The 22,155-nt window shown below is 40.5% G+C and overlaps 1 protein-coding gene across 1 annotated transcript in view; it reads left to right on the forward strand.

Annotated features, from left to right (window-relative positions):
- The window catches only part of large1 (LARGE xylosyl- and glucuronyltransferase 1), a 120,981-nt gene that overhangs the window by 94,288 nt on the left and 4,538 nt on the right, over positions 1 to 22,155 (forward strand). Inside the window, exons 7-14 of the mRNA XM_058624902.1 lie at positions 100 to 204; positions 2,468 to 2,580; positions 5,407 to 5,532; positions 7,332 to 7,487; positions 10,716 to 10,879; positions 16,296 to 16,574; positions 17,296 to 17,442; positions 18,624 to 18,819. Of these exons, the coding sequence (XP_058480885.1) occupies positions 100 to 204; positions 2,468 to 2,580; positions 5,407 to 5,532; positions 7,332 to 7,487; positions 10,716 to 10,879; positions 16,296 to 16,574; positions 17,296 to 17,442; positions 18,624 to 18,819 (1,286 nt within the window). The remainder of the gene's footprint in view (positions 1 to 99; positions 205 to 2,467; positions 2,581 to 5,406; positions 5,533 to 7,331; positions 7,488 to 10,715; positions 10,880 to 16,295; positions 16,575 to 17,295; positions 17,443 to 18,623; positions 18,820 to 22,155) is intronic.

The raw sequence follows: 22,155 nt of genomic DNA on the forward strand, positions 1-22,155 counted from the left end.
TAAACCAATGCATTACACAAAGTGTCTAATATCCTATTCCAAGTGAAATACATAAACAATAAACGGTAATGATGGGGGTTTTTGTTTTTCTGTGTACAGGTCAGCAGGTCCTGGGTCTGGTGGAGAACCAGAGTGACTGGTACCTTGGGAACCTCTGGAAGAACCATCGACCCTGGCCAGCTCTGGGCAGAGGCTTCAACACTGGTAACTACTTAATTGTTATTCAGTCTGTTTGTGTTCATTGATGCTGGAGTCATTTTACTTGACTTAGTTATTCTTATATGTAGTGCTAATAGAAAATGTATATCCAGTGTAATGTACTGTATATCCATAATCCAGTCTTCTTTGCCTGGTATTCCTCATATACTGTATGTAGCAGCAGTAACTTTTTGTCCTCCGTTTGTACAACATTGGGTCGGTAAAAGAAACTTAATGCTGACAGGCTTTATGTACAGTATGTCAACTCGATCAACTAAAGTAAAACACGGACATAAAATGTGCGCCTAGTCGCAGTAGTGTGTAATCCCATCGCACACAAGAAAAAAAACCAGTGAGAACGCACTTAAAAGCAAGTAAACTTTGCAAATTAAAAACTTTTTTTTATCAAATCAAGTAGAAGGAACAAAAGCAAGTGTCAACAAAAAGATGTAGAAAACAAATTAGAGAGTAAAGGTAGTAAAAAACAAAACACAACACATACGATAAGCAGGTAAACCAGATTAGCCAAATGACTCAAGGGATCAAGGGACTGTTAAGAGTATGGGGGAGAACATTCTATAAATTGGGGGCAGCAGCCTGAAACGCTCTGTCACCTCTGGTTTTGTAAACACGTTAAGCACCGTTCCAACTGTAAGTACCAAGAGTGTAATGTAATCATGTTTCAAACGCACCCGCTCGGTTCAGTGTGTAATCTGTTGCATTGAATAAATACTGTATATTCTGCTCACCTGGTCAACAATACAGCCTCATTTCACACTAACTGCATTACCAATGTAATGTTATTTTACCAACCTGTATTTATCTGAATATTAATTGTTAACCTGTTAAATGGAGTGTTCGTTTAACCTCGTTCTTTATAATCTTCAGCAAATCAATGACTGTTAAACAACAGAATTTGTCCTTAAACCACTCATCAGCTCGTAAGACTTGCTGTATTACAATATACGTTGTGTTTCGTTATTATCAACTTTGTTGTTTAATCTATACACAGAATGCAAACATAAATACGACATGCATTCACCAAACCAAACAAAAACAGACAAACAAGCTCAATCCCTCTAAAGAAATAAAATAAAATAAAAAAGAATGTTGCAGCTAAATACAAATAAATAAATCATACATGTAAACAAACTAACATACTGGATAAAAGAGAAAAGAAAACAAATAGACACACAACCATGTTTACAAGTCAAGGTTTGTAATATTTCCCTCCATGTGTGTTTCATTTATTAATACAATACAGTTCAAGTGGTGAAAATAAAATACTCGACATCATGAAAAACAAAAATATACTGTACAGAAAAAATTAATTCACACATCTCCTGAATAATTAACTATTTCCCAAATCAAAACTATCACTATTTGCTGTTTGCTCTCCCTCTAAGAACTCCAGTCCCCACGTTTTAAAGCGTAATCGTGAGTGTGCAGGGTTTAATGAAATGTACAGCTTGTTGATTGGATTCCATTACACCTCATTATTATTTTCACCTGCCTATTTATCACGTATTTTCCTCTCCTATCATATCCAGCATCTCTGCTCCTTCAGCAGTTCCCTCTGTGCCGCTTGGAGCCGGAGGATAAGCTTTATATGGAGTATTACCCAGAACAAAGAGTGCGGCCCGCTGCAGTGGCTCTGTGAGTCTCAGAGGGAGCAAAGTGTAAAACTCGCGCTGACAACGTTTGTGTCACTAAGGTTCTGCTCTGGCTCTGCTCTGAAACCTGAACGGCAGATCTCACAACCAGACGAGCATGTGCTGCATTTAGGATGAACTGCAATTAAAGAAAAGCAAAAAAAAACTCCACTTTTGTTGGTCGTCTTTGTGGAAACAGACGTGGCACAGCAGGGTGTGAAAGATGGCTTGTTTGCTCCGATCCAAAAAGAAAAGGGAGGAAATAATCACCATGTCTGTCTTCTGAACATGGGCAGCTTGATTTTACTCGAAGCAAGCAAGAAGATTTAGTTTTCTTCCTGTTTGTGGCTGTGTGTGTGTTTGGGGGTGCGGAGAAAAGCACATGAGCGTCTAAGAATAATTTATGTTTCTAGGAGGATTTTGACATGTTTTCTCCACCCAGTGCCAGCCTGCCTACAAGCTCAAAGTCTACAGCTTTATCTCAGGAAATACAAGGCTTGGGATTCAGAGCCGCGTGCTGGGAATTTATCACCTTTACCAGGCAGCAAGATACTAATCTCTGTTTCTGAAGCTACCATATTTTTGTCTGACTGTGTGTGTGTGTGTGTGTTTTCCAGGGGTGATTTTGCTTCTCCTGGATCGGCTTCGGAAGCTCAGATGGGAGCAGATGTGGAGGTTGACGGCGGAGAGGGAACTCATGAGCATGCTATCCACCTCACTTGCAGACCAGGTATCATCCTCGCCCCCTCTCACGTGCTAATTCATCATCTTTTTTTTTTTTTCCACACCTGCGCACGAGCCCTCAAGCTCACAGATGTACGTAACTGCTTTCAGACCCACGCTAAAGTCCGGACGAGATCCTGGAGTTGTCCGAAGGTCCAAAGGGGCTGTAGAGTACGTTAGAACTGTTCCCTAAACAAGCGTCATCCGTCGCATTGACGTTGCAGACATTCTCCGGCTGCCTCCATCACTTATAAACCGCAAAATCCAGGCAATATCTGGACCGACTTTCCCCGACATTTTTCCGAATCCATGACTAAAAACAACTGAAGTGTCGCCACGTTCGACTGTGCACAACAGTCTGTCCGTGTAGGCGTTCTCATCTGTTGTTTGTTTATGTAAGGGATCACGCTCGAGAGCAGGAGCCTCAGATATGTGTTTACAAAATAAACACTTTTTTTGTATTTATTTATTTATTTATCCGTAACTTTTGTGAAAACAACAATTCAGCGTCGGCACGCCCACGCCTTGCCTAGGACTGTTCGGCTCTGTGGAGGCGAGTGAGTTTCTTCTCCCTGAAGCTTTGTGTGAGAACCCTCGCTCGTCCAAGAGGAAGTCAAGCAGCAACTCTTAATGGTGCGATTGTAAAAGTACAGTTTAGTGTTTAGAATAACAAAATGCAATACTGAGCGGTAGTTAGATTACTGTTACGTACCTTACTGTACCAAACCGAACCATTCCACTTGGCGGAAGCACGGTTCAACACACACTGACGGCATATTATCACCTCATATCCAAACTTATCCCTTTAACGATCCCTAATGCAGTAACTTTAATTTGATCAGCTATGCAGTATTTACCTTACCCTTTGCGGTCTTGCTTCGTAAGGTCAAACGCTGAGTCTCCATAATCTCTATAATCTCACAATTATTCAGAGCTCGTGCACATTTTTGACGTGTATTTATGAGATTTGAGTTCAACCTTTATGAAGTTAAGTCATGCAAGGTATGCAGTTTGGAAAACGACTGGGATTTCTTTTCTTTTTTTTCTCCCCAGCCTTTCTTCTGCTGTATAAGCTCTTCGCGTGGACTGTCAGCCCTCCTTATCACTGTGCTCATTATGTGCCTATAGAGGTTTTATGTCTCCCATTAGTGTCATTGACACTCTTGTCTTGTGAAACCTCAAAGATATCAAAGTCAGAAAATGTCTCTCCAATGAAACTCCAGTAGATTTCATTAAAGCTATCAAAGCTACGTGGCGTATTAGGCTTCGGGGTGACACATAAATTAAGAGTGGCAGTTAAAACATCTGGAAATGCAGAATACTAACGAGACAGAAGCACACTGTAACACCTGTAGCGAGCGCTTTACAGTATATTTTATTTTTAAGTAAAGCCATCAAATTGGGTGATAAATCTTCTCACCCTTACTGCTAGTGTTAATGTCATTCATAAAGAGTATTTTTTAATGGCTGTTACAAGCTCACGGAACGCTCTCATAGTGTGCGAAGATACCTTTAAAATGTATTTACAATTAAAAAAATATTAGCAAATGCCCAGACTCAAACAAAAACTGAACACGAGGATACACGCAATAACTACAGAGTTTAAAAAACACAAGAGACAATACAGTGAGTCATCGATGGGAGAAGGAACTGTCCATGATGAGACAAAGTGACAACACAGAGCCAGAATATGATGATAATAATAGTAAAGGAAGAAATGCCCGTATAGAGGAGCAAGATGACTACAATGAGGCCACAAATTACAAAAAATACCATGAATAGAAGAAATAAAGTGAGCAAAATGACAACATATAGACAAAGTGACCCCCAGGAGACTTACAAAATGACTAAAAAAGAAACCACAATAAATGACTACAAAGAGAGATAATGACAAAGAAACAAGACCTGACAATAAGAGAAAATAAATAGATAATAAAATAATAAAATAATAGTAATAATAGAAATAAAAACTGACCACGAGGGGGAAAAAAGAAAGACTTCGAAGACACAGAAAGTGTCTGCAAAGAGACAGAAAATGTTACATAGAAACAAACACTGACCACGAGAAGACAGAACGACTACAAATGAGTGCAGTTACCATGGTTACAGGTGTCATTCTCGTCTAGCATGAGGTCAATTGTTCTCACACGGACGCGCGCGCGCGGGCGGGCAACGTCCATGTCGTGCTGTTGTGAGAGAATGCAACTCCTGTCAGTGAATCAGTCCATCTTCATAAAGTGTGAGACACCTTCCCTCTGCTGTTCCTGCTCGCCTGCTGAACACTGTTCACGTTTAGATTGTCAGGAGAAGCTCAGACTGCTTACTTTAATCAGGTTTATTTGAAGATTTATAGATTAGTTTCTAATATGGCAACATATTCTCATATATTTCGATAAACGGCAAAATACCAGGGTGGTTTAGCAGAGACTAAGGATATTTAGGAAAGCACAAGAATAATCTTTAATCATGACAATGTATGAGAGAGTTAAGCCGTTTTCAGGCATTAACTGTGACAAACTCAGCAGCCTGACGGAGTCACACATGCACTCGCTCACTCGGAGTTCTTCTGAGCTTTTCCTGCTGTCTTCCCATATGGACTCACTCAACAAATGTCCACAGTGACTTCTGTAGACATTTGTGTTTTTCCATACAGGACTGTAGTGCATGTCGTAAAGCAGCTATAATCAACGCGGAAATTGACGAGCACCACGTGCACATGAAATAATCTGGCAGCGGGGTCAGATTAAACTGAATGCAGGCCCGCCGATGACGAAACAGAAGGCAAAGCATAAGGCTCAGGGTGTGTTTTTTGTGTGTGTGTGTGTCGGCACAGGACATCTTCAATGCCGTGATCAAACAGAACCCTTTCCTGGTTCACCAGCTGCCATGCTTCTGGAACGTCCAGCTGTCCGATCACACGCGCTCGGAGAAGTGCTACAAAGATGTGTCAGACCTCAAGGTGAGACCCTGTTGCACCCTGTCCCCACTGTGAACCCACTCAGTCTGTTCAGTCTCACCTTATAAATGCTGAGGGTTTAAGCCTGCCTCACACTACAGTCTCCCATCTCCTTCAATGTGTCTTTCCAAAAGCCCCTTGTAATACGGTGAATACATACAACACTCTGGAGATTGACTCATATTTTCGAATGACTAGTTTGCAGCAATATGTATTAGCTGATAGCTCACCTGTCCCCCAGTCCCAAAAGGAAAAAACTGTCAGCCAGTGTCATTATATTCTAACAAAATGTGTCATTATATTCCAACAAAATGTAAAAATATTCATGACAGTATTGAAAAAAGACCCAAAACGGAACAATGTCTTATTATTATTATTATTATTATTATTATTATTGTTGTTGTTGTTATTATTATCATTGTTATTATTACTGTTATTATTATTATTATTATTATTATTATTATTATTATTATTATTATTAACATTATTATAATTATTATTATTGTTATTGTTAGTATTAGTATTAGTATTATTATTATTATTATTGTTATTGTTATTGTTAGTATTAGTATTAGTATTATTAGTATTATTGTTATTGTTAGTATTAGTATTAGTATTAGTATTAGTATTAGTATTAGTATTATTATTATTAGTATTATTATTATTATTATTATTGTTATTGACAACATCATTACTAATGCACCTATAACCCCAAGGTGGCGGCAGCAGCAGGTGTTTATATAGTGGCCTGCATGTGTGTTTTCAGAAGTACTGACATTTTTGAGGGTAATTGAATGCATGTTTTAGCCGCACCTCTGAGCTCAGCATGCTGTGGGCCGTGTGGATACTCACACTGCCTCTCAGGCACTGGGGGTTTGTCTTCGTTTTCTTGTAGTAGGCGTGGAGACAAAATAACGTTTCTTACGCAGAAATGTTTTTTTTACAGTCGGCTGCAAGTATTGAAATAAAATATGTTATGTGTTGTCTTATCGAGCGGAGCACCTCGTTAGACAGCTGCAACTTACTGTCCCTCACTCTGCTCTCAGCCCACTTCTTGTAATTTTTTTTTTTTTTCATTGGGCGGAGTTCCCCTCAGGTCGAGCGGATTTAGTGATCATTTAAATGAGCAAATATAGCCGCTGTTTCATCACGTGTGCTAGGTGTCTCCTTGTAGAGCGGTTGGCTAAAGGTCTTGGTGACATTTTATGAATCAGCAGTGTTGGTGTGCTGTGTGTGAGAACGCCTCCCGACTGAGATTGCACCGAAACAGTTTAGTGACACTGCAGATAATTGTGATTGGTTCAAATAAACAGCAGTGTCGCAGAATGATAATAGGTTCACTCGGACCGTTCCCTAGTGTTGACACAGCACCGCGGTGTAAGATCTGACCTACTTTCCTCTGAGTCTCAGAGCAGCCCCACATTCAGCGACAGTTGTTTTAGTTCTACTTTTAGACATGAAATGGATTTGATGGCGTCCTGTTGGACATGGCTTCGGTGGCATCGGAGGCACAAGCGTGGCCACATACAGAAACGGTGGTAATCTCATACACAGGTAGGTTGATGTCTTAAAAGAATGTCGAGCAAGTTATTAGACGGGGGTAGGAATCTAGTTTTGACTCATTTTTGTATAATACGTGGAAGTACCTTAAAAGCATCCAGGAACTTATATCAAATTAGATTGGTGTGTGTTTCCCAGGTTTGAAAGTTTAAAATGTTTTTCTTTCTCCTCAAGAGAATCTTAAATGAACCACCTTGTTAACCTTGTGTCAACCTCTTCTCCCACCTCTGTGGTTTTTTTAGGTGATCCACTGGAACTCTCCCAAGAAGCTGCGAGTGAAGAACAAGCATGTCGAGTTCTTCCGCAACCTCTACCTAACCTTCCTGGAGTATGACGGCAACCTGCTACGGCGAGAGCTGTTCGGCTGTCCCAGCGAGGCTGACCACAACAGTGAGAACGTAGGTGCAGCTTTTTGTCTCTCTACCTCTACAAACTGTAACTGAAACTCCAGCCTCCTTTATTCCCATATCTATGATTTCTGAATGACAGCTACGCATTATTATTGGAGTTAACGTTGACATCTGAACACGCCCATGAGGTCACGTTTGAGATGTGATCAGACATCCTGGAGGTTTTCTGGGTCACATGGGGCCACATTTATTTTGCAGTTGGGCTGCCATTGTGTGTGGTGTGTGTGTGTGTGTTGCCACGATGAATTATTGTTCACTCGCTACCTTGACTGTCATTCCCTCTGCAGATGACTTTATCTGAGTTTATGTCTAAACACTTCTGTGTCATAGGTGATTTAGTTGAGCCTGGAAGCTGCCAGGGAACAGTTAGTATTGTTTTGCTTTATGATTCTTTTAATGTCCAGGCTGGTTTTTTTTTTTTTTTGTGCTCCTACTCCAGCTCATCAGTGGCTGTCCTGATGAAAGAACAGCTGGTCCAGTGCTACCTCTGTCAGTCAGTCAGTGTGGACTGAACAGATGGTAGCTCATGTGTCCTGCTGGCATCGCACAGTGCAGTTTTGCAGTTAGTTCAGATGTTCACCAATCAGCCACAACAACAAAAAAAAACAAAGCAGTTGTATGTCTGTGTTGTGTTTTCAAACGATACAGACAAATATACTTTTCCCTTTTGCCGCTATCATTCTGTCACACGTCCACCTCTGACACTCTCCTCTTTAAACTCCCACTTTCTCTACCTCTACTCATTTCATCTTCACACACTGACTGGACGGTTATAGATGCCAGTCACATACCTGTATGGTCAATTGACCTCTAAATACATAATTAATAAATGCTTTATTTATTGAAGAAGACCTTTCACTCCTCAGGAAAAGTGAGGAGTGAAGGAGATGCATTCTCTCCTAAATGTTCATAAAGACTAGTGGACTCGCCCCCTAATGTCCATTCAAGGGAGTACAGTTTTTAGGAACTTTCATACCGGTTTCACTTTTTTGACCCATTCACCTTTTTTTTAAAGGTGTATTTTTGGGGCTATGCTGTATGATGGCCTTTAATAAATGTATAAATAAGTTTGAAAGGGGACGAGAGTGGAAGAGGTGTCAAACCGCAACAAGCTCTACTAGGTGAGGCACCGTTAAATCAACTTTTAAAGTGTAAAGGTATCAGAACATTGTGCAGAGTCTGTAGGTGTTTTAACATACATGTAGTAATTCTTTGCACCTCCTCAGCTTCTAACCTGCTGAAGGTCACCGCAGTCAGGCGTTGGGTTCTTACAGAACCGACCTCTGTGGACTGTAGGATTATGGAAGTGTCAGCTCCGTGGTCTGCTAATCACATTATAATTTTCCATCACGGTGTGCCAGCTTTTTCTTCTTTTTTTTCCCTCCCCCTCCCAACAGTCAATTTCAATGTGTCCTTAACTCAGGAAATAGTTTGCTCACTCAATTTTTCAGAGTTTGAGCAGCGATTTAAATCCCATTAATGTGATGATTAGACTAATGAAGTCACTGAGGGATTGGCTGCTGCTGCTGCAGCAGCGTTTTACAGGCCCGCGATCCTTCAGGGCCGCTGTGCCACTGCAGCCGAGTCACTCACTGCGGCTCCAGGAATCATGCCATTGAAGGCAGAGCGACGCCGCGCGCCCTGAAGTCTACCGCTGACAGCCCGTCAACCGCCTCTTCTTCTACCCACAGCGCTTCTCCCGTGCTCTGTGCTCTGCTGTGCTGCAGCGAGTCCACCGTGTTTGAACTCAGAATCAGACAGACCTGTGAATCGAATGCTGTTCAATACAGTTAATCACTTTTATTATCCTGATCACTGTTTTTGTGTTGTCAAAAACTAAAATAGCAATTTAGACACCTTTTAAGAATAATAAAATAAACTACTCTTGTTTATTTCTTGTCCCCAAAAGTGGCATCAGCTACAATAATTAGTTGTAAATCTGATATAAATAGCACATTACTGTATAAGTCTTAAATTAATGGATTATACGGCAAGAAGTTTGGGTATTATTGATCAATAGTGTCGTTATAACATTTGAGCACAATATAAATCAAGTAATCTGAGCGAGAACTTAACTTTTATGCTCCGTTAATAGCATTGTGTGATAGATGATGCTCCTGTTGGCTGCTCTGATAAGCAGCTAATTGAAGGTTTCCTTAAAACAAATACTTACAGTATGCAATGTTGTTTATATCTGATTTCCATAGCACATAGAATCTGTGAAAGCTAGGGCTGGATATCGATTAAAAAAACATGCCAGTACGATATCTAGACTTATATTCCAATTCCTGAAGGTTTCGGGGATTTTTTTTTTATTATCAAATTTGATTGTATCTGTTTTAACAAAATATAATATTACACGTTACAGTACAACCCTTTAGTTTCATTTGTTGTGCCAATGTATGGCATACATTCATTCATTGAACAAACAAACACACTCGCATCTCCTTTGAGGAATGAGCTCCATCTCTGTTTGTATAACCTCCTGCACGCCTACAGACATGATTGACATTTTTGATATCAGGTAATACAGAGGGAGTGAGTCTGATACTGCAAACGTACAGGTTTGAAGTGCAATATCCAGCCCCTGCTAAGGCACACAAGTCTAAATATTCTCAACATGACGGAGGGTTTAAGGTAGTTGTTTACCAAAACACCTTCAGCCCCAACACTAAAAACCTGGCAACTGGCTTTAATGCTGTTGTTGTTCGGCTTCTTTGGTGTTTTATCCATTTATAACAGCATCCATAATGTCACATCACGGCCTTCTTCTCTTCCCTTTTTCCTCATCGTTGGCTTTTATGTTGTGGCTCATGGGTGAATGTGTGTGTCCTGTTTGGAATTTCGAGTTTGTCTCCGAACCATCAATAATGTGTTTTTAAACTTGTTTTGAAGGTGAGGTTGAGTTTTTGTCTTCATTTCTTTATGGCTCAGATAAATCAAAAATAAACAGCTCCGCTGCCACAGCATTACAAGTTATCAGGTTTAATGTGGCTGATCGGTGTACAGATCATTTATTAATCGCCTTCTGTTAGACAATGCAAGTATTCTATTATCTATCTATTTATTTATCTTCTGTGGTGCAGAAAGCTCACAGAAAGAGACAGTGGAGCTCGGCTGCGCTGATGTCAGCGCGTCCACAGCAGCGTCTCCGGGGGAACCCCGTTTGCCTTTGTCCGCTCACAGTGATGATGTTCCTATTCCATCTTCCTGCAGCTCCAGAAGACTCTGTCAGAGCTGGACGAAGACGACCCCTGCTACGAGTTTCGCCGAGAGCGGTTCACCGTCCACAGGACTCACCTCTACTTCCTCCACTACGAGTATGAACCCAGCTCCGACAACACCGATGTCACTCTGGTCGCCCAGCTCTCCATGGATAGGTAACAACACACCGCTGCAGCCACAATGCACACAACACCCTATGTTTTTGAAAATCTATAAGATCCTTGTTGTGAAACGGAGGCAAAACAATGTTTTGTTTTTTTAACATTAAGGGTAAAACGATCACAATTTTCTACATGGATCATAGGTGAGAAGAAATTATAGCTCTTCCAGGGTGTAGAAGTGAAGAAATTTTGACGCCATGAAAAACAGATTTTAGCCACATAATAAAAGCTTAAGTCAGGAATAGAGGTGGGCAAGATAATATCGTGATTGTTGTTTTAAAGATATGCAAATTAGCATTATCAAGTATTTCAATGACTTTGGGTATTATTGATCAATAATATCACACACATACTGAAACTGCCAAATTCCCTGGTTGTGTGCAGTAAAAGCTCTCCTTGCTGCAGCAGTGAGAAGGATTCAGTGTCACATGACCACTACTGGGCATACTACATGAGCAGACACCGTTTTATGAGTTTATTAGTTGCTGTTGCTTGTTTTTTTGCGACACAATTTACCTTAAAGCAGAACATTTGAATGTTCACACAGTTGTTCAGTGTTTCTTTACTGTAGTTCAATTACAAGTCTTTGAATTTTCAACTGAATGCTTAAGTTTAAAGAAAATACGAGTCGCTTTCCTCAAACACTGTGTCCATTGATATAATCTGGAAGCAACAATTACTGACTAAAACAATTCAAATCTAAATGTTGAAGGATGTCGACTCACTATCATCTAAATTCCTCCATCATTGAGTTCAAATGTGTTGTTTTGTGACTTCAGTGTTTGACTGTGGTGCAGAAGAGTAAAGGGTTTTCACTAAAGTCTTGTGGGTTTTCAGGTGCAGGAGGTGGCAACAGAGCAGTCAGACACAGAGTTTGAGCCAGTGCCTCATACAAGCACACTTAAAAAAACAAATGTATTTTCCCTTTAGGTAACACACTTCTCATAGAGTTCCTACCACTCACCTAACTTACACAGGGCAAGGACCCATGGTCCAGGTGCAGAGGCTGTTCCTTTGAAGGTAAAAAATGTGAATAGTGTCCCTATAGGGCCCTCACCATCATCCCGAGGATTTGTAACTGCAGTATTTTCCAAATAAAATCCACTGGTGGAAGTTCCACACTCTGTAGATCTGCTAGCAGACACATAGGAAACCCCCACGGTGCTTTTGCGGCCTATGCATTGGTCGTCGTGCCATTAAATGCAACAGTAAGTAAGCAAATTGTCAGTCAGTCGAGGCAAATTGTAGGAATTGGAAAGATTCAAAAGCTGGAGGCTCCTTGAAAACTCTCTAATGTAAATGTCATGGTCTCTTACTGCCTTTTATCTCCACCTCAAGCACCTGTTGTAAAATTATATGGGTATGATTAAGGATGCGACACTGTCTCTCGCTTTTCTCTCTCCGCTCGCTCCTCCCGTGAAGATAATGCCCGGGATTCTGAGATTAACCAGCAGAATTAATTAAGAATAATTAGCCAGAGTCTGCTGCAGCCCTCTTGGTCCTGCCTTCTAATAAAACACATAACTTTACAGTTTGCTTAATAAGATCAGGGATGTATTACAGGTTAGAAAAAGCCCTTTATTTGTTATTCTTCTCTCTCTCGCTGGCTGTAGGAAAGAGGAGGAGAGGAATAAAGTGTGGAGGCTTGCAGCGTTTTCACCAACACGCCGTATGAGCGAGAGAGATGACAGTCGGGTACATTCATCAGCACACATTAAAAGTTTACTGTGCTCTTACCACAGCATTAGAAAGAAAAACAAAACCTGACATATTGTGCCTTCAGATATGTGTTTTATATTACAGTGATTTTGTAAAGCTTATCTCTTTTTTTTTAATCAGCATTTCAGTCTGTGGTCTTTGTCATAACGGAATTTCTCTGGGGAATCATCTATTATTGACTTTACGGAAACAAAACAGTGCGGCCTCCTTATCACCCCTCGGTGTGGACTGTAACTCTCCTCGCATTAAAAGAGAAACATCACATTTTCATTTGTTTGAGAGGTTGACCGCCGGTGATGTTTTGTCTCTCTTAAAATTTGACTGAACTTAACATAAGATAGCTTTTTTTTATTGTGGAAATGATCTGTGTTATAGCAGCACACACAGTAAAAAAAAAATACATATTAAACGTGCATCATAAACATCCAGAAATAGCAGAATGTAGAAAAATATTAATACAAATAGACTATAGTACTATGTAAAATTGTGTATAATCAGAATATTAACACCATTAGAATCAAAGGGAAGCAGCGACAAATAGTAAGCCCTGAAACCGCCCAAATCAAAAAGAAATAAATGACTCAGTTATAGAGTAAGCAAATAAATATTGAAATAGTAGTATTTATTTGTGTATTTACTTACTTCTACATGGATTTGTGTGTATCACTGGTTCATTTGTTTATTTATTGCCAATAATTTTGGTAGTTTCAGTACATTATCTGTACTGAGAAGCCTGAGCTCGGATCTGCTCAGCATACGACATCTTCTTTAGTGCTCTGTGTATCTGACAGAGTCTTCTTCTCTGCCAGTTATAAATTGGAACTCATTAGTAAGATTAATGGGTGATGAGCGGCAACTTGATCTTGCCAAATAGTGAGACCATATCAGTGTCTGAAAGTGTTACAGCTTGTTGTTTGCAATTGTTCGTTAACACATTTTAAGTGTTATTTATGTAGATTGTTCAATATAGATTTTTCAACTGTAACTTTGTTTAATTAAATCAGAAAGGCCATATTCTGTCATGTTTTCCCAACACTTTTCATTTATTTAAGACGACAGCTGCTAATAATCATTCTGATCTTCCCCCAACTTTACGTCTGTCGTCACAAAAAAACAACAACATTTGTTTAAAATGAAGTTTGGCACGCGTTCCTGCCACGTTTTCCTGGACAGACACTTTTCATTATTGACATCCCTCGGGCGTTCCCGTTAAGCCCCACGAGACGATAAAATTACGTGAATTAATCTAATCCACTGCCATAAAAAAGTACATCCATGCTCCCAGTGAAATAAACATTTAGATTTAAATAGTTTTTTAAATCCCCCTCAGGACTAACATAATTCCAGCTCTATTTTAATATTGTCAGATTGTTGAGTCTTCTGCTCAGCAACATATTATTATGGAGTGTGTATATTATAAACATAGCTGTCTCTTGGGGCTGCTAGCCGGCTATAGGCTTTGTCTGGTTTTAATGAGGCCCACAGTGGCTCCACAAAGGCCGCCCGTCTAATGCTGGTACTCCAGATCCAAATCAGTGTCAGACACTGAGCAAATAAGAAGAGCCCACCTTCACATAGAATACCAAATGGACTGTTATAGTGTGGTGAGACGCATTCAGAGTTAGGAATGGAAATGAGCTGTTGTTTTATAAATCAATGCATCAAAGCGTCTGGATCTGAAATACTTACACAAACCTGGCGCAGGCAGAAAAAGCAGCGAAAAAAGACGACGTCTGTCACATATTGAGTGTCGGCCCTGACCAAAAATAAAGTTTTTAAATAAAGTAAAGCCATGTTTACCCCCTTAAGACGAGCTGTCTAAAGATTTCTTTAAATACAGAAAATATGAAACAAACAAGCTTCAAGTCCAAGGCTGACTAAATCATCATTCAATATCTTCATTAAAACAGAGAGATTAAAGCTGAGGGAACCAGTGGCTAATTTGTGAGTCACACACAAACACTCGCGCGGCGGCGCTCAGTGTTTTGCCCTAAAAACCTCACAGACTCCGACAGGACACACTTGTTTGTAATTTATTTTGTGTACAAATATAAGTTAGGATTGAATGTAGTGCATCGCTATTGGATTGGTCGGCAGTTTGAATGTCTGTCGGGGCAATATTTATCTCAAAGCAAAACGGCTATAGAGCGTAGCAGTGCGGTTCCAGAAGTAAAACTCCAATTCAGTTTCTGCTTAGAGATTTAGATAAGCAGCCATAATAGTGTAACCATCCAAGGTAGAGGTAGCTACAAAACTGTGAAATGCTGTTATATGTCCCTGCATTAGATTATTTACTCAACTGTGTTGTAAGAACAATGCTTTTTATTTACAATGTCAAGGATAAATATTCCCTTGCACCAACGTCCATTGAGAAAATCAGTATTTTTATTTTAGCTCCCACGGACACGGGAGCTGCCGGTCGACTGCTCCCTCCTGTGATAACCTTGTGGCACTCAAATCAATTCAATGTATTTCAAACACTGAAATCACAACGTAACGCACTTGAACTGACTGATGGAGGCAGCACTGGATCCACAACTTGAGGAGAAAAGTGGTTTGCAACCTTCCTTTTTCAGTCAGAGCAGGTTAACGGTCGTCATCCATTTCAGCACCACGGACAGCGCGGAGTCGCGTTCTTTAGTTGCAGCAGCCTGTCCTTGAGTGACTGATTAAATGATTGTTTTCTATTTATGTATTGAACTTTTATTGTACTAGGATGTCATGCTGAGATTGAAATTTCTTTTTACAAGTGAGACGTAGCCGAGACATGGCCATTCAGCAGCACTTTACATGTAATTGGACGACCATGTTAATAACAACAACAACAACGTCAAAAGACAATAGGTACAAACTGAGTAGATAAGGAAACAAAGCACACGGCAGAAATGATGACACATTTTTATTTATCGCTTAATCACAGCAGCCGCTTCCTCTGCTGCAGTTGATTGATTCATTCATTCATTCATAGATCTATGGATTGATAACAAGAGGTTTTGAGGTGATGACCGCAGTAACGAGACTCGTCAGGGCAGCAGCAGAGGCTGAGTCGAGTCGCGAACTGTTACCGTGTTGCATAGCAACCACATTACATTAGCAGGCCGCTCGGAGTGACAATTTCTTTGCAAACCTATGCTTTGTAAAAACTCATTTAAAAACTCATTCACTTTGCAGTTTGAATTAAAAAAAGTGTCTCTAACCAACATATTACCACACGAAAGCCAACAGCTTTAAAAACGCTTTAGCTCGTGACCACGACAACAACAACAACAACAACACAGTGAGCCATGATTTCAATGTCTTGCAAGAATATTGGAATCTGATTCATACATTGTATTCATTTCTGCGTCACATTTGATATTTAAATAAAAGGTTATCTTTGACTTTCAAAATCACAGCCCCACCTCCCCTTTCTGATTCGATCGCAGTGGAGATTCTGTCTGTGAAGGTTCTCAAATCCAGGACATTATATCTTCAAGAGTGAAGCTGTAGGCACTTGGACTTGCTTCGGTTTTGCTGAAGAGGTTTCTTCAACTCTGAATGACTCTGTAGCCTGGATACACGTGTAGAGAATTGCTGTGTTTAACAATGAGGCAGTTTCAGGTCATTAGTGTCACCTGAGTCAAGGTTTGAATGGTGTAGAACACATTGTGCCGCCACTCATTCCTCTCTCTCTCTCTCTCATCTGCTACAGACTCCAGATGTTGGAGGCCATCTGTAAACACTGGGAGGGCCCCATCAGTCTGGCTCTGTACCTGTCTGATGCCGAGGCCCAGCAGTTCCTACGCTACGCTCAGGGCTCTGAGGTGCTGATGAGCCGCGGGAATGTTGGCTATCACATCGTCTACAAAGAGGGGCAGTTCTATCCGGTCAACCTGCTGCGTAATGTGGCCATGCGGCAGGTCAACACGCCCTATATGTTCCTGTCAGACATCGACTTCTTACCGATGTATGGCCTCTATGAGTATCTCAGGTAAGCAGGCGCAGAGAACTGGGTGAAATCTGCCTATGCCAACCGTGTTAGCTCACACTTTGGTATAGGTTTTGCTCATTTGTAGGTTTTTTTTGTTTCTTCTCATTAGCGCAATATGTAGGGAAATATGTTGGCACGAATGCTGACGCTAACTCAACAACAAACCAGGGCTACAACTATCAATTCTTTTCATAATCGATTGATCGAGTACTTGTGTGGTCCGTAAAAATGTCAGAAAGTGTTGGTCAGTGTTTGCCCAAACCTGTAAATAATGATGCTCTCAAAAGTTTTGTTTTGTCTACAAACCAAAAGGATTCAGTTTTAATGATTGCTTTGTCATATGGAGCAAAGAAACCAGAAAAATATTCACGTTGAAGAAGCTGAACATTCTGATAGCTTGTATTAACTATTGAAAACACACTCAAAGCAATGAATCGATTATCAAAATAGTTGACGATTAATTTAGTAATCGATTAATAGTCTAGTCATTGAATATTCTTTGCAGCCCTTGAACGAACTTAGGCTACCATGTTCTATCTTCTCATAAATATCCAACTTAAAGTTAAAGTTGATAGTAATCCTTCACTACATATTACTGCAACTTCCCTGGTTAATGGAGGCAAACACAGGCTGTAGTTGTAGTTTACTAAGATATTGTTTGTACAGGGACATTGCATGGATAATCATGTATTAATCTGTGTGTGTGTGTGTGTGTCTGCAGGAAGTCAGTGGTGCAGCTCGACATGGGCAACACAAAGAAAGCTCTGGTGGTTCCAGCCTTTGAGACGCTGCGATATCGCCTGTCCTACCCAAAATCTAAGGCTGAGCTGCTCTCTCAGCTTGACATGGGTACACTCTTCACCTTCAGGTAGAGCACACCTTTTCTGTTTCCTTCATCACTCAGATGGTTCTTTCATTCTGTCGTGGAATGCTACTGACATCTGTGAGTCATTAGCTTCCGTTTGAAGAGATTTTGTGGAGACTCACTTAGAGCATTCACCCAAAGCTATTAAAGTACATACCATTAGACGGTTTTTGGTGGTTGTTGGTGACTCATGGCAGCAACAGCTGTTGGATAATGGTTGCTGAAGGAAGCAGTGGTGTGTGTGAGATGAGCTGAAGATTCGAACAGGGTCTTACTCATGTCTCTGGCGGAGTTCTCGGAGGTAGTTAAGGAGCTCCACTGTGGCAGGACTCCAGGAATAGATGGGATTGGCTCTGAGGTGTTGAAGGCTCTGGACGCTGGTGGACCATCTTTGGCATGACAAACGTTTTCAATGTCACATGAAGGACTGGCAGGAGAGTGGTGTTCTCATTATTAAAAAAAAAAAAGGTTGATGGGGGGGGGGGGGTGTGGAGTATTATTAGTGGAGTATCTTACTGTTCAGCCTCCCATGCTCATCAAACCTGATCTGTCCACAGGTTTAGTTTTAGGGTTTCCTGCAGAAAGCTGACAACTTGTATCTTCTGTCAAGAACCGTCTCATTCATTTGGAATGGGGCAACATTTAGGCCACATGACGGTGCAGTGGCTAGCATTGTGGACTCACAGCAGGGTCACATGCAGAGGTTACCTGGACACTCTAAATTGACCATAGCTGTGAATGTGAGAGTGAATTGTTGTTCACCTTTGTGTGTGTTGTTAAGTTAGTTAAGTTAAGTTAAGACACTCCTACAACTCACGCTGTAGATTTGAAAAAAAAGCCTCATGCAGCCCAGACAGTCGGTGAAATGCAGGGTCCATTTCATCCTGTGTGCAGTCACTCTTCCTTCAGTCACGCTCATTTTGCTCCGTCTGCCTAGAATAGGCACTCTTTAATCTGTGTGTGGATACAACTTTTCCCCTTAAAAATTGATTTGCTGTGCAGTGCGAGGCAAAGACACACTCTCCAAATACATCATTAAGCGCTTCAGCGACACAGACACAGGTTTATGACCGAAAATCCACCTGATGTTTTACAAAATATCCCACGTCCTCTCAGAATGGAAGGAAATAACTCCACACTCTGGGTTTTTTTTTCAACACTTTTCATTCCCTCTCTCCTCTCAGGTATCATGTGTGGACCAAAGGCCACGCACCCACTAACTTTGCCAAATGGCGGACTGCAACTACGCCCTACAGGGTGCAGTGGGAGGCAGACTTTGAGCCCTACGTGATGGTGAGGAGGGACAGTCCCGAGTACGACCGCCGCTTTGTAGGCTTCGGCTGGAACAAGGTGGCTCACATCATGGAGTTGGATGCACAGGTAACAGACTCCACTCACTATGTCTTGGAACTCACCTAGTAAAAGTCCACAATATCTGAAGAATATGTTTGCTACTTAATCTCACTTAGCCTTTCTGCAACCTGAAGTTATAAACTGCTCCCTTCCTGCACCAAAGTTCATAGAGAAAATCAGCGTTTTTTTACTGCCTCCCCATTTTCATGTTTTTGCCACTAAGGTTAATCAGAATGAAGGATTTCAAACACTAAAGTCACATAATAATAACAATAACAACAATAATAATAATAACAAACTTTATTTGTATAGCACCTTTCATACAAGGATTGCCGCTCAAAGAGCTTCACAATAAAAGGAAAATAAAAATTTGAAAAGCAAATCACAACAATAGAACACAACACAGGGCGGAATGAAAAGGAAAAGTCTAAAGTCAAAAAGTAAAAAAAACAACAACCCTGTTTTAACTTGGAAATAAAACAAAATATGCAAATAAAACAGTAAAAATACAAAACAGGGTGGAATAAAAAGGAGTGAGTTGGAAGGCCAGAGTTAAAGGATAGGTTTTAAGTCTTCTTTTAAAAATATCTAGTGAGCTGGCTTCCCTGATATCTAAGGTGTAGCTTGGTCCTAGCCCATGAAGTGCTTCACATACAAGGAGGAGGAGCTTAAAGTCAACTCTAAATGTTACAGGGAGCCAGTGTAGGAGCAGCTAAGACTGGACTGATACGCTCTCTCTTCCTGGTTCTGGTTAATACGAGCAGCAGAGTTTTGGATGAGGTGAAGTCTGCCAGTAAAAAGTATGTTACAATAGTCAAGTCTGCTGTCAAGATAAAAGCATCTATTTGTGTTATAAATGGTCGCACTTTAGCTATGATTCTAAGGTGGAAGACTGATGTGGGACTGGGAACTATGCTGAGACTTGTAACCTCAGATTTAATCCTGTATAAATATCAAATCGGAACTGAATCACGACCAAATCAAATCCATGTTTATTTGTATAGCACCAAATCACAACATGTACATCATCTCAAGGTGCTGAATGAATTCTCCCATCAACAAATGCCCCAATGACGCGACGCCAGGAGGAGGGAGGGGAATTCTAATGGTGTTTATCAAGTCGTGTAACTTGTTTGACTGTGGGAGCCGGATCATTTGTGTTTACTGCAAACACAATCAGCAATTACTGGCCTGGGATTAATGCTAGAGCTAATTAAGGTTATAGTATAAGACAATAAACTAGGAAACATAATCTGATTGGATGTGTGGATGTTCTCCGTTCCCTTCCACCATGTTGTCTTCATTTTAATCTTCTCTAACTTTATGCCGCATTATCACATTTGTTGTGTTGCCTTTGTTTTCCGGCTCTGGGAGACAAATGTAAACAAACCATATGAAATGCAGTCTGTGTCCCCTTTTAAATCCCAAGTGTCCTTGTCCCCAAGTTATTTAATATCATTTATTTTAAAGAATGGCTCCAGTTTATCACAGCTCTGCATTTACCTGTTTTTTTTCTTCATTTCTAACAGCAGTAAGAACATTGTCCCTGCCAAGTGAACTGCTAAAAACCTGGTGATGCTCCAAAATAAGTGAAATTAAAGCGAGCGCTGCCAAAAACCCAATAAACTAGATGATCACTGCATTTTACTCTTGCTCCGTCTCCTCTGTGGTGTCACTGTAGGAAAGTGATTAAGTGTTGTTATTATTAAAGGCTTTATTACATTGCCATAGGCCAGGTTTAGCTTAAATGTCCGTACAAGCTATTGATGGAGCTGTTAATACGAGGTGTCTTTGGTGTTATTATTTATACTGCATGTGTTTGGTCATAAACAGAAGCGATGTAACATATTTGCCAGACCTCAGTCTTAAGGGGGGCATATGAAATGCTATCCGCGCAAATATGACCAGGTGTAGCCTACAACCAGTGCTTAATTTGTGAATCATAAGACTTACAAGCCTGAATTTAAAATAATAGCCATGGTATAAATGTTATGACTATAATTTACAATTATTAAATGCCCACATCACCACAGGTGGGACCATAAGCACTATTTTTGATCTACAATTTTGTCACCGGAAACGATGTACCTACTAGAAATACCATAGCGGTCATATTGACTGTTCATAATTAACGTGCATATAATTTCAATAATCGAAGTACTAAGTGAAAATAAATAGATGTGTGAGAACAAGTGAGAAAATGTGAAATTGAATCCGCTCTTGAAATTACAGCTAAAAAGCCCATTTTATTTTATTTGTTCATTCCTAACTCAATAGAAATGAATGATTTCTTTAACCTTAAAACTGTTTAAGTAATTAATGCATTAACATATGTATATCGAAGCATTTCACTGCTTTCTCTTCCCCATCTCTTCCTGCTCCTGTCGATGAACTTTTCTCTGTGTCATCAACATCAACACATTTTTATTATAAAGAACCGAGGCATGTTTTAATGTTTTTTTAATGTTTTAACAGCATATCTAGTTTGGTCAATAGTGACATGGATCTTTATTGTTGTTTTGTATAAGTATGTGCAGATATTTCAGGGTATATGGTCAGGAGTCATGGAAATCTGAGCAGCGGAGCTACAACTGGCAAATGTAGGCCGTTTTAGAGATTCAGTCCAGGGATGAAGGAAGTGGGTCACGTTCAGCTCCGTGTCTCCTCCCTCCCTCGTTCACCTTAGATCATGGAGGAGTGTTTTTAAACACAGACTCACACTGTGCGGTGCTCCAGCTGCTGCTGCCAGATGTTCTCGTTACAGATGCTGTGTCCTGCCTGGACCGTCATGAAGAAGAAGAAGGGGAAAAAAAACAATAGCTGAGTCTGAAAAATGATTCCGAGAAAAGTGTTCACACTGGTTCATTTGATTCAGCACAGTCCACCAGACACAGTCATTTAGCAGACTTGAATTTCCTTAATGAGCGCTGAAATCCTGCTGTTTTGTTAGAGTAACAGTGTCAATATATTTATACGGGTGTAATCTGATTAGGATGAGAGTGTGGCTGCAGACGACGAAACTACAAATGATGGAACTGAAGGTGTTCTATGATTGAAACCTTACTCTCCTACCAGAGGCAAAGCAGACACACAAAAAGAAAGAAAGATTTTCAGCTAATGAAAGGAATGCAAGAATCTGCCAGTGCTGCTCTAAATATATTTATAGAAGTTCATGGGCTTTGCAGACGTTCTCACTCAGGCACTTAGGAGGTGACAGCATCAAAGTCCATGATGGTTCGAGGCTTAAGGGTTTAGCAGGGATAATAGGATCGGCTCTGACTTTGCTCATTACAAACAACCATTGTTCATCATATAATGTCTTTTCATGCTGTTGTCAAGGCCCGCCCTTAGCTGCCTGTAGCT

Source organism: Solea solea, chromosome 3, assembly GCF_958295425.1.
Source record: "Solea solea chromosome 3, fSolSol10.1, whole genome shotgun sequence".
Lineage (NCBI taxonomy): Eukaryota > Metazoa > Chordata > Actinopteri > Pleuronectiformes > Soleidae > Solea > Solea solea.